Source organism: Mustela nivalis (assembly GCF_964662115.1).
Source record: "Mustela nivalis genome assembly, chromosome: 4".
NCBI classification, from domain to species: domain Eukaryota; kingdom Metazoa; phylum Chordata; class Mammalia; order Carnivora; family Mustelidae; genus Mustela; species Mustela nivalis.
The window spans coordinates 119,753,525-119,766,322 of record NC_139023.1 but is presented as its reverse complement, the minus strand read 5'-3'; the positions used below and the strand labels follow the sequence as shown (position 1 = coordinate 119,766,322).

Genomic DNA, 12,798 nt, shown 5'->3' with positions numbered 1-12,798 from the left:
GAGTAGGAAAGGAAAGGTCAATGTGACAATTTCATTTAAGTATAACAGTGTCTCTGGGCCAACGTTACTCCCACCTGTCTTCTGTCAGGGAATGCTGGACAGATGAGTGTATAACTAGTAGAGTCCCATGGGTTTTAGAGTGGCCAGATTGGATTTTGTGACCCTGCGAGCATTCCACATCAGAATTGCCTCCTTTCCTTGGAGCTTTTCTACCTCCAATGCGTGTTCCATATGGTTGTTTCTCGACCATGACAGCACGTGGGAATCATCTGACCAGCTTTTTGAAAGTCTCCCTGCCCCACCAGTTATATCAGAATATATAGGACCCAGGCACCAGTATTTTGAAAGACTTTCCATGTGACTCTAGGGTGCAACCAAAGTTGTTGACTTTTTTCTGTATCACATCAACCTGTCTGACAGTATTTCCATAAATCCACATTATCTGCAAGTGCGTTTCTAACTCTCTGCTAACGTTTTCTTACCTAGTACCTTAGCAGTACAATTAATGGTTTTATGGGTATGCATAGGAGATGTGGATTTTGGATTAGCTACCTCAGACTGCCATGATGAAATGTCATAGACTGGGTGATGTAACCAACAGAAATTTCTTTTCTCGTGGCTCTGAGGCTGGAAGTCTGAGATCAGGGTGCACGCTCAGTCAGATTCTGATAAGGGCTCGCATTTTGTCTTTAGACAAATGTCTTCTCCGCCTGGGCTCACATGGCCTTTTATCCTCACATGTATAAGGGGCCAAGAGGTTGGGGAGAAGGCTTGCTGGTGTCTTTTCTTCCAAGGGCACCCATCTCATCAAACCAGGGTCCTATTCTCATGACCTCTTCTCCCAAAGGTTCCAGCTCCAAATACCATCCCAATAGAGGTTAGGGCAACAGCAGATGAATGAGGGAGGGGGCACAGCTCAGTCCACAGTGGAGATCATCATTCCACTCTCTGCCATCATTACTTTTAAGCCAGGAATCTTGTTTAAATTAGTGGCAGAAACACTAACTCAGTGTAGTCCAGACAGGTTAAAGTGTCTTCTTGTTGTATATAATTCAGTGGTGACACATTAAAACAGTGAGCCATGACAGAACCAGATTCAAGTTGCACTGCTGAGAAGTGTAGTGGTTTTGACAGATAAGTTTAAAAATAAAAAAAAAAGTTTGAACAGAGCCAGACTTTTCTTGTAAACATTTAGTTTCATTTGGAACTGCTTACTACCTTCAGATTTGCTTTTCTCTGCCTTTGTGAATTTGGTGGAAAGAACAACATGTTGATTAAGACAATTTGATGGCAGTCTTTACTGTGATAAGAGTGGCTGAATGGCTTCAGTCTCCTGTATGTTCTCCCTGGAGTTTGATGGACCTGACTTTTTTTTTTTTTTTTTTCGTAATTCCAAGCGAATTTTGGGTCATCTCATTGTGTTTGTGTGTTGCAAATAAGTTCATAGTATCTTTAGTAATTTCCGGTGTGGATGCATTGGAAATTTATTCTATTCAGTAAAATCAACAGATGATGTTGTGTTCTGCCCCTAGTATCCAGGGTGAAAAATTCTCATTTCTAATTACGAGACCTCAGAGTTTCAAGGTTTTGCTTGTGTAGTATTATACTTGTAATTACTGTGGCATTTGAACTGATCCATGGATTAGAGTCTGTTTATCAGGGAAGGAGTGGGTGGAGATAGCAGATGAAGGATTGTTGTCACACTTCTTTATCCTTATTCAGATTAGTAAGAGCGGCCTATATGGTACACAGAGTATAAATAGAGAAGACGATTTCTGGGAACTGTAAAGAGCATTCTTTTTCTCTCTCTCTCTTTTTTAAAAGATTTTATTTATTTACTTGACAGAGAGAGAGATCACAAGTAGGCTGAGAGGCAGGCAGAGAGAGAGAGAGGGGGATTCAGGCTCCCTGTTGAGCAGAGAGCCTGATGCGGGGCTTGATCCTAGGACCCTGAGATCATGACCTGAGCTGAAAGCAGAGGCTTAACCCACTGAGCCACCCAGATGCCCCTGTGAAGAGCATTCTTAAGATCTCACACCTGCTGGCAACTTAGCAGCCAGAATTTACAGGAAATGTTAAGAAGTAGAGGCATGGTATGGAAAAATATTGTTGGTGATTAGTTAGAGATATAAGCCCAAGAGGGACAAAAAGATCTACATTGTTCATTTCTGTGTCCCCCAGCATGTGGCACCATAAGCATTTGGGAACTATTATCGGGAACTAATATCAGTAGATGGATTCCAGAATGACCAAAGGCACACGTATGAGAATACGAAATTAGATCAGTCAGTAAAAGTCATGAAATCCTCCCTTTAAGTTTGGTAAAAAGACTGTACGTGAGGAAGCAGGATTCAGAAGTAAAGTCCAAGTACAATCTAAGCAGAAAACGAAACCCGTATGTTGATCAATGAAGGGACACGTGCTATGAGCATCTTCTGCTCTGCAGGCTCCTTTACTCAGGATCCTGGGGCCTGTCTCTGCCTCTTTGTCATCCCTGAATAGAATGTGCCTGATTATTCATCTTAATTTCTGAAAACAGATTCTACCACCAGCTGAGCGAAAGAGACCTGAGGTTTGTATAATGTTTCTACATTAGCAAATAGTCTTGAATTTCTACCAAAAGGCTTTAAAAACCACTTGTATCTTAGTGATTAGCCAGAAAGAATTTCATACCAGGGTGGTGTCTTGTTCAAGTACCCCAAATAGGGTAGTACCAGGACCTGCTCACAGGCCCGATGTACGGTGAAATGTTTGTACATGTGTTGCTGCTGATGCTGCTGTTATTATCATTATTACTAACCAGGTTAGGTATCTTAATCCTCCATTGTACACTGACTTGTCACAGTGCGGTTGCTTCCTTTTTTTTTTTTTTTTTTTTAAGTAGTCTTAATGCAGGGCTTGAATTCATGACCCCATGATCAAGACCTGAGCTGAGATTTGGAGTCGGACATTCAACTGACTGAGCCACCAGGTGCCCTGTCATATCTTTGCTCAAGACTGAGATATAGCTCTCTGGGACAAAGATGACACGTTCCCCTAGGTACACTGGGCAGTTACCACACAATATTAATTACAATTAGAGTAAGCAAATATTAATTAGAATCATGGATTTTCAGTGAGAGGTAGGCTAGACAGTGAGGCGCAGATGGCTGCCATTTTGTGCAGTGGATATGCAGAGAGATTTTTCAGACAAGCACCAGACTTCCCGCTGCAGTGGGTGGCATTCTGGCAAGAAGGGCAGATGGACTGTGGGCCCCTTGAGGTGAATCAGAACCACCATACATACTTGCTTCTGGAGTCTTCTCAGAAGCAATTGCTTCCTTCCATTCAGTGGGAAAGGACAAAGCCAAAAATGAGAATGCCAGGAAAATGTAGGTGTCTCAATGTCCACAGAATAATCCGAGTTTAATAAAGCCCCCCAAAGAGAGTAATGTATTTTTAACTTTTAGTCCTTAATTAAAAATTTAATAACCTTTGTTAATTGAAAAAAAAAGGGGAAAATATTTGGTCATTTTTTTCTTCCTCATTTCTACATAACTAACCCTGTGTGGGTGTGTACTCTAATGCTAGAAAGCTAATGTAACGCATCACTTTAGGGAAGGAATAAAATCATCATCCCATCCACGTCTCTTGCCTTGATTCATAGCTCAAATATTTCTATTCTTGGAACATTACTGCAGCTCTGATGCTAAGAAAATTACTGGTGGATGAAGAATGATTCTGCAGCCTTTCATCCTTCACAATGTCTGCGCCCTGTGACTAATCTGACTTTGCAATGGTGCCACCTAGTGTTCACACGTCCTCAGTACTACAGCTCAACTTCATTAGAAGCGACATAGTAAGAGAGTAGCAAGCAAGTTACTTCTAAACAGTGTGCCGGGGAGAATCAATGAAACACAAGAACAGCATTTTTCAATGTGTATTTCTTATTTATCATTATCGCCTAATTTATTTATTACATTTTATTCGCAAAGATTTTTTATGTATTCTATTTATGTAGTAAGACAACTGCACAAATTATAGATAACATACTCCATGTATTGAAGTTATACTTACTTTATCTTTCATTTTGGTATTCTTCTCTGTATCTTCAAATAACTCCAACACACTAGTCTTTTTCTTTGAAGGCAACACAACCAGCCTAGTCACGGATTGGGTTGGCTTAGAGAGGAAACAAAAGACGGAAATCATTTATTGTAATATTTGATTGCACTGCCTATCCTGTCCCAGGCTGTGTTTTGTAAGCACTCATGATTGTACCTTCAGGGGTTGGGTCTTCACTACATAGCCAGAGAAACACAGAAGGGCTTTGATATGCATGGAATAGTGTTAAAAAAAAAAAAAAAAAACCCACCCAGAGACAAATAAACCTAGTCTTACCATTGACACTATGTTAGGACTATCTGTTTAAAAAAGTTTGTAGAAAGTAATTTAAGGAATTAATGAGCTTGGGCTCAGTTTTTGAGATGTCCCACGGATGTGATTTTTATTTTCTTTACTAGCCTTTGACTTGTCTTCTTTATTGCCTATAAGTTCAGAATTTTAAAACAAAAAACCTATATTTATTTATGAAAGAACAAAATTAATTTAAGACAAGCCTTATTAGATCACCTCCATCATTTTAACATCTGCAGAATGGTTGACAAAACACCTGCTTTGACTGACTTCAACCCTGAAATAAAGAGGCTCAACCTTCGCCCTCTCTAATATGGGGAAGGTAGAGTCCCAGGCTCTGTGAGAACACGGCCTATAGGCAGAACTCATCCAGTTCCACTCTGAACTTGGCTCTCCTTTAGCTTTTGTTACCTCCTCAAGGACAAGATGTTCCCCCTCACTTGTGGCTCTGTTTACCTGCCTTGCTTTAAGCAGGAGTGAACTTCTTTTGTGCTTCTGCTCTCACTTGATTAATTATCACACCCCTTCACACCTTGGCCTATGCATCATTTCCTTGGAGAAGCACTCCAACCCCTCATTAGCCCTCACTTGTTATTAGATATCATCTGACACTTTTCCTTACTACCACTCACCACACTTTGCAATTATATACTTGTGTTATTATCTACTTAATATGCCCTATCCCCACTAGATTATACATTTTGAACAGACTGAAATAATCTTTTTTTTGACCATTTGAGGTCCTCAATACAGAGTAGGCATGTGGGAAATAGATGATGAAATCAAAGTAAATCCAGAATTGAGAACTGAGATGCCCATTGTCCCAGCCCCTGTAGTTTTGTATGTTAGCTCTGTTTCCACATCACCCTTGAGGCAAGAGAATATTCACTGAGGCAGGAAATTCAACAGTATGGTAGCTTTCAAGGTATACCTGTCTGGGGACATGTCACTTCCTACAACTCAGTCTGGGAGTGGGATGTTCATTCTCAATACCTACTTAAATCCCTGACCTTGTTCACTGCCACTTTTCTACTTCTCAAGGTCAATTGGCCTTTCACTCCCTGCCCACCAGTTCCTCCTTGCCACACTTTGTACCCTTCACCCAAAGTTAAATAAAAATAAATACACAGCCAAAATTCACCTCCTGTAGTATTTACTGTCTGCCAACTTCATGGAATAACATGGAGATAGAGAACACAAAGTATAGTGGCTCAGTCAGTTAGGCTTCTGCCTTTGGGCTCTGGTCATGTTCCCAGGGTCCTGGGATCGAGCCCCACAATGGGGTTCCCCGCTCTGAGGGGAGTCTGCTTCTCCCTCTGCTTCTGCCTGCCACTCTCCCTACTTGTATGTGCGTGCTCTCTCTGTCTATGTCAAATAAAAAATAAAATCTTAAAAAAAATAAAGAAATCCTATCACTCTCATGGTCAGTAGGGAATAAAAATAAGTTTTGTACGTTATACAAAGCGCAGGTTTTGTTTTCTTTATTCATTTTTGTAGTATATTCCTTCTCTTTCTAGAAGAACCTAAAGATTCCCAACTATCTTAGAATATTAGACAAGAAATCATGCTGAGAATCAATCACCTTCAAAATAAGTTCTGCTTAAAAAGTTATAACATGTAATACTAAGTTTCTGATGTCTGTAGCCAATCACCAATATCTTCTAAAGAAGAGGAAGTGAAGCTATGATTCCAAACTGATTGTGACATTGAATACATGCATGCACACCTCGATGGATTTGGTGTTTTTTGTTGATTGTATTCTATTTCATTTAAAGTCTGGTATATTGGCCCTGTTTTCCAAAGTTAACACTTCTGCTTAATGTCAAGTACACACACAAGAAAAGTATCTGAACGTCTGACTATTTTGAAACCACACTGCGGCTTCCCAGAGTCCTTCCAGACCCCTCTCCCCTCCACCTGTGGTACAGCATGTCACAGGCATTGTGAACCTGTGTGCTTCTTCCAAGCTGAGCTTCCTGACTGAATTGCCAACTCGTATGGAATTTGATGTGTATTTGATGAAAAAATAAATTGGATGAAGTAAAATAAAGTTTACTCCAGAGATTATCTTCCCACTTCTGTCTCCACAGCAACACGGATGTACACACAGTGGCATCACTTCTTAAACTCTATCTCCGAGAACTTCCGGAACCAGTTATTCCTTACGCAAAGTATGAAGATTTTTTGGCCTGTGCCAAACTGCTCAGCAAGGACGAAGAAGCTGTAAGTTGATGTATTTCTTTCTAGCAAAACCTTCATTTGGGTCTTTTTTTAAATCAACGTTCCTAGTTTTTAATTTGTAAATTTCCTTTTGTCGCAAACCTTGAGGAGGGAGACAAACCATAAGTGACTCTTAATCTCACAAAACAAACTGAGGGTTGCTGGGGGGAGGGGGTTTGGGAGAAGGGGGTGGGATTATGGACATTGGGGAGGGTATGTGCTTTGGTGAGTGCTGTGAAGTGTGTAAACCTGGTGATTCACAGACCTGTACCCCTGGGGATAAAAATATATGTTTATAAAAAATAAAAAATTAAAAAAAAATTTAAAAAAAATTTCCTTTTGTCGCATCCTTGGACTGTTTTCCACTATTTTATTCATTGACATTACACGAACTTAGATATCACACACACAAGTCAGGTCCCATTTTTAATCCCCTCTCTTATCAAAAAGAAAACTGCAAGTTAATAAATGAAATGAGCCGTCCTTGCCCACTTTGCTCAAGTGGTTAATTGTGGGCTACATCAGGCCAAACATTCCATGAACAAATTGGATGCCTTATTTCATACTCTCTTTTTCGTTGTAAGCCCCTCTAAATTACCTAAACAATGCCTCCTACCAAATCTTATCTACCATTTTTTCCATTTTATTTATTTCTTTTCAGTATTCCAGAATTCATTGTTTATGCACCATGCCCAGTGCTCCATGCAATATGTGCCCTCCATAATACCCACCACCAGATTCACGCAACCCCACCCTCTCCCCACCAAAACCCTGTTTGTTTCTCAATGACCACAGTCTCATGATTCGCCTCCCCCTCCAATTTCCCCCAACTCACTTCTCCTCTCCATCTCCCAGTGTTATTCCTTACGCTCCACAAATAAGTGAAACCGTTGATAATTAACTCCCTCTGCTGGACTTCCTTCCCTCAGGATAATCTCCTCCAGTCCCGTCCATGTTGATACAAAAGTTGGGTATTCATCCTTTCTAATGGAGGCATTATACTCCATTATATATATGAAGCATATCTTCTTTATCCATTCGTCCGTTGAAGGGAATCTTGGTTCTTTCCACAGTTTGGTGACTGTGACTGTTGCTTCTCTCTACCATTTTTAAAAACAGCCTTATTGAGATATAGTTCATATATTATACAATCACCTATTTGAAGTGTATAATCAGTGCATTTTAGTATACAGTTGACCCTCAAATAACATGGGTTTGAATTGTATGGGTCCTCCTATGCACGGAAATTTTGCAATACAGTGCGATAAATGTACTTCCTCTTCCATATGATTTTCTTAATGTTTTCTTTTCTCTAGCTTACTTTATTGTAAGAATACAGCATATAATACATAAAACATACAAAATATTTGTTAATCAACTGTTATCAGGAAGGTTTCCTGTCAATAGTAGGCTATCTAAGTTTGGGGGGGAGTCAAAATTACTCATGGTTTTTTGAGTTGGGGGAATTGGTGTCCCTCACCCCTACATTGCTCAAGGGCCAACTGTTTCTCAAGAGTTGTGCCACCACTGCCACAATCTAATTTTAGAATATTTAACACATTTTCATCATCCTATAACTAGGTCCATACCTATTCCCCTGGCCCCACCTTCCCCAGCCCTTGGCAATAACTAATCTCTTCTGTATGTATAGACTTGCCTATTTTGGCTATTTCATATAAACAAAATCATTCACTACATTGTCTTCTGTGACTGGCTTCTTTCACTGTTTTCAAGGTTTATTCACACTATTCCACATATACTAGTATTTCATTCCATTTGTTTTTATTTATTCATTTATTTATCCAACCCTCAGTTGTAGCATATGTGGGTTGTTTCACTATTATTATTAATGCTGTTGTGAATATTCATTTGCAAAGTTTGGCATGGACATACATCTTCATTTCTTCTGGGTTTATACCCAGGAGGCAGATTTGCTGGGCCATGTGTAACTCTGTGTTTTCTAAAGAGGCTCCGTCATTTTTAAATTCCCACCAGCAACTCGTGCAGATTCCAACGTCTCCACACTTTTACCGACACTTGTTCTCTCTCTTTTTTATCATAGCCATCCTAGTGTATGTAAAGTGAGATCACCTTGAGCTCGAGTTGCATTTCCCTGACAGTTAATGATGTTAAACATTTTTCCGTGTACTTATTGGCTCTTCACATATTTTCTTTGGAAAAATCATTTTCCCATTTGTAATTGGATTGTCTTAATTTGAGTTGTGAAGGTTCTTATAGTTTAGATTACAAACCTCTTATCAGATATATGATTTGATTTGCAAATATTTCTCCCATTCTATAGGTTGTCTCTTCAGTTTTTTAAAGACTTATTTATTTATTTTGGGGGTGGAGGGCAGAGAAAGAAGGAGAGAGAATTTCAAGGAGACTCCCCACTGAGCACAGACCCTGACTCTCATGACCTGAGGCAAAATCAAGAGACAGATGCTCAAAGAACTGAGCCAGCCAGGCACCCCAAGTCTCTTCAGTTTTTTGATGGTGTCCTTTGAAGCACAAATGTTTTTAATTACAACGAAGTCTAACTTATCTATTTTTCTTTTGTCACTTGTGCTTTTAATGTCATATCTAAGAAATACTTAACCAAGCTCACCAGGATTTATTCCTATACTTTCTTCTAAGACTTTTGTAACATTAGCTCTTACCTTTAGGTCTATGACCCATTTTGAGTTAATTTTGGATTATGATATGAGGAAAGGTCCAACTTCAACCTGTGGCATATGGATATCTGGTTGTCTCAGAACCCTTTTTTGGAAAAACTGTTGTTTCCTCCACTGGATTTTCTCGGCACTCTTATTGAAATTGCTGCCTGTTTTTATAAATGAAGTTTTACTTTGTTATGTAATGTTGTCTGTGGCTGCTTTTGTACCACAACGGGAGAGTTGAGTAGTTGAGACAGAGACCATATGTCCCAGAACGCTTGCGATATTTACCATCTGGCCTTTTTCAGGAAGAAGAACAAATTAGATTACATTATCCATTAGCATTTCTGGGACCATTTACATTTTAGAAGCTCTACAATGAGAAGAACCCATGCAATTAATCCCTTTGTGAAATGTCCATGAATAGTGGGCTTTTCATTCTCCATCCCACCGCAAACGGTGTGTCCTAGACATGGTCCATCTTGAGAGACTTATTTGTCAGTAGATGTGAGTTTGTCTCTGTTTTGGGAATGTCGGAAATGAGAAAGATCCTCACTACATTAAGGCTGCTTTTTTCCCCAAATAACCTTATTATAAATGAGGTTGTCTTCGCTTTTTAGTCAACTGTGAGCAAGTATTTATAATGTTAGAAAGGCTTCACTTAACATCTGTTTCTCCACAAATAGTACTTATGGAAATATTTTAAATACTTTTTCACATCTTTGAAAATATTTGCCAAACCCTCTCTTAATGGCGGCAAGTTTTCAGGACAGGATTCCTCACTGATGATGTGTGAAACTAATGAAAAAAGAACTGTATACCCACTTTTCATTTGCTTTAATTCCAAGGCCAACACTTAGATAACATTTATTCTCCATTTCTTTTTACTCAGGGTGTTAAGGAATTAGCAAAGCAGGTGAAGAGTTTGCCAGTGGTCAATTACAACCTCCTGAAGTATATTTGCAGGTAAGAATTGTCCTGAAGACAAAACTAAAGAGAACGAGACTATATGTAGCCTGATACTAACTTATAAAATCAGTGACCTGCTCTGTGCTCTAGTGTTGACCTCTGTAAAATTAAGAAGTTTGATAAGATAATCTCAAGGCTTTCTTTGAGCCCTGAAATTGCTCGACTTTGTCATTTGTTTCTGAGTCTGTCTTACATCTACATATTAGGGATATGTTGCTTCAAACTTCCAACAGTTGTTTGTACATGTGCTGTGTACCTTCATTTAGAGAAGGAGCATTTCCCTTGGCATGAGAAAGGCCTGTACGGGAGTCCAGTTTCTATCACTGACGTCTTATGTGTCTGTATGTAATTTTCTTATCCTCTCTAAGTGTCCTACTAGATAAAAGAGTATTGAAAACACACATTCCACAAAGTTGTTTTAACATTTAAATTACATTATTAAATTGAATAAATATTATTTTCTTTCTGTTTTTCTCTTACTACAAGACTTATTGAAAAGACATTACTGTTTGGTTCTTTTAGGACACTAATTGTACCTGATAAAGCTCTCACTCATGACCATATTTCCCTATGGCTTGGGATGGTATGTGCCATGTCTGTCCCCCTGTTTAAAAACCATATGATTTCACTCATATGTGGAATTTAAGAAACAAAACAACCATGGGGGAGAAAAGAGACCAAGGAGCAGACTCTCTCTTTTCTTTTTTTAAAGATTTTATTATTTATTTGACAGAGAGAGAGATCACAAGTAGGCAGAGAGGCAGGCAGAGAGAAAGGGGGAAGCAGGCTCCCCACTGAGCAGAGAGCCGGATGTGGGGCTCGATCCCAAGACCCTGGGACCATGACCTGAGCTGAAGGCAGAGGCTTTAACCCACTGAGCCACCCAGGCGTCCCTTTTTAAAGATTTTATATATTTATTTGACAGAGAGAAAGAGAGTGAGAAAGGAAACAGGGAGAGTAGGAGAGGGAGAAGAGGCTTTCCATTGAGTAGGGGGCTTGATGTGGGGCTCAATCCCAGGACCCTGGGATCATGACCTGAGCTGAAGGCAGATGCTTAATGACTGAGCCACCCAGGCACCCAAGAAACAGACTCTTAACTACAAAGAACAAGCTGATGGTTACTGGAAGGGCGGTGGGTGAGGAGATGGGTGAATAGGTGATGGGGATTTAGAAGGGCACTTTTTGAGATGAGCACAGGGCGATGTTATGGAAGTGTTGAATCACTGAATTGTACACCTGAAAGTAATATTACACTGTCTGCTAACTAACTGGAATTTAAAAACTTAAAAAATTGGGAGGAGGAGTCAAGATGGCAGAGAAGTAGCAGGCTGAGACAACATTAGGAAGCAGGAGATCAGCTAGATAGCTTATCTAACCATTGCAAAGACCTACAAATCCAACAGGAAATCGAAGAGAAGAAGAGCAACAATTCTAGAAACAGAAAATCAATCACTTTCTGCAAGGTAGGACCTGCAGAGAAGTGAATCCAAAGTGATGGGAAGATAGACCATGGGGGGAGGGGCTGGCTCCCGGCAAGCGGTGGAGCAATGGAGCACAAAATCAGGACTTTAAAAAGTCTGTTCCATGGAGGGACATCGCTCCAGAGGCTAAACTGAGGGGAAAGCCCACGTGGGGTCAGCATAACCCGTGCCCCGTGGGGTCACAGAAGGACTGGGGGTCTCTGAGTGTCACAGAGCTTGCTGGTATTAGAGCAGGGAAGCCAGCTACCGCGACAAAGCCAAGGAGTGAGCTCTCAGCTCAGGTTACCTTGAAACGGGCACAGGCTGGGTGTGCTTGGAGCGCTGCCAGAGGCCACAGAGATGGCAGTGACTGAGCGCTTTTCTCCAAATGCGACCGATTGAGCGCTTTCCTACAAGCACAACCAGAGGCCAGGGAGACGGGGATGGTTGGGCGCTTTTCTCTGAGGGCGAACTGAGGAATAGGACCCCGAGCTCTCGGCTCCTCTGGGCCAGAGATTGGGAGGCCACCATCTTCATTCCCGTCCTCTGGAACTCTACTGAAAGCACGCAGGGAACAAAAGCTCCCAAAAGCAAACCGAGCGGATTAGTTAGCCCGGCCCCTGGTAAGGGCGGTGAAATTCTGCCTGGGGCAAAGACACTTGAGAATCACCACAACAGGCCCCTCTCCCAGAAGATCAACAAGAAACCCAGCTAAGACCAACTTCACTCACCAAGGAGAACAGTGGAATTCCAGAGGAGGAGAAAGCAAATCTTATCTGGACAAAATGACAAGGTGGAAAAACTCACCACAGAAGAAAGAACAAGAGCCAGTACCGAAGGCTGGGGACCTAATCAATACAGACATAGCTAATATGACAGATGTAGAGTTCAGAATGATGATTCTCAAGGTTCTAGCTGGGCTCGAAAAAGGCATAGAAGATATTAGAGAAACCCTCTCTGTTGAGATAAAAGCCCTTTCTGGAGAAATAAAAGAACTAAAACCTAACCAAGTTGAAATAAAAAAAGCTATTAATGAGCTGCAATAAAAAATGGAGGCTCTTACTGCTGGGATAAATGAGGCAGAAGAAAGAATTAGT

At 40.6% G+C, this 12,798-nt stretch overlaps 1 protein-coding gene across 9 annotated transcripts in view; it reads left to right on the top strand.

The window, feature by feature from the left end:
- The window catches only part of ARHGAP24 (Rho GTPase activating protein 24), a 519,150-nt gene that overhangs the window by 474,771 nt on the left and 31,581 nt on the right, over nucleotides 1–12,798 (top strand). For all 9 annotated transcript variants that reach the window (XM_082726640.1, XM_082726641.1, XM_082726643.1 and 6 more), the window contains 2 exons: nucleotides 6,486–6,618; nucleotides 10,165–10,238. In XM_082726640.1, the coding sequence (XP_082582766.1) occupies nucleotides 6,486–6,618; nucleotides 10,165–10,238 (207 nt within the window). The remainder of the gene's footprint in view (nucleotides 1–6,485; nucleotides 6,619–10,164; nucleotides 10,239–12,798) is intronic.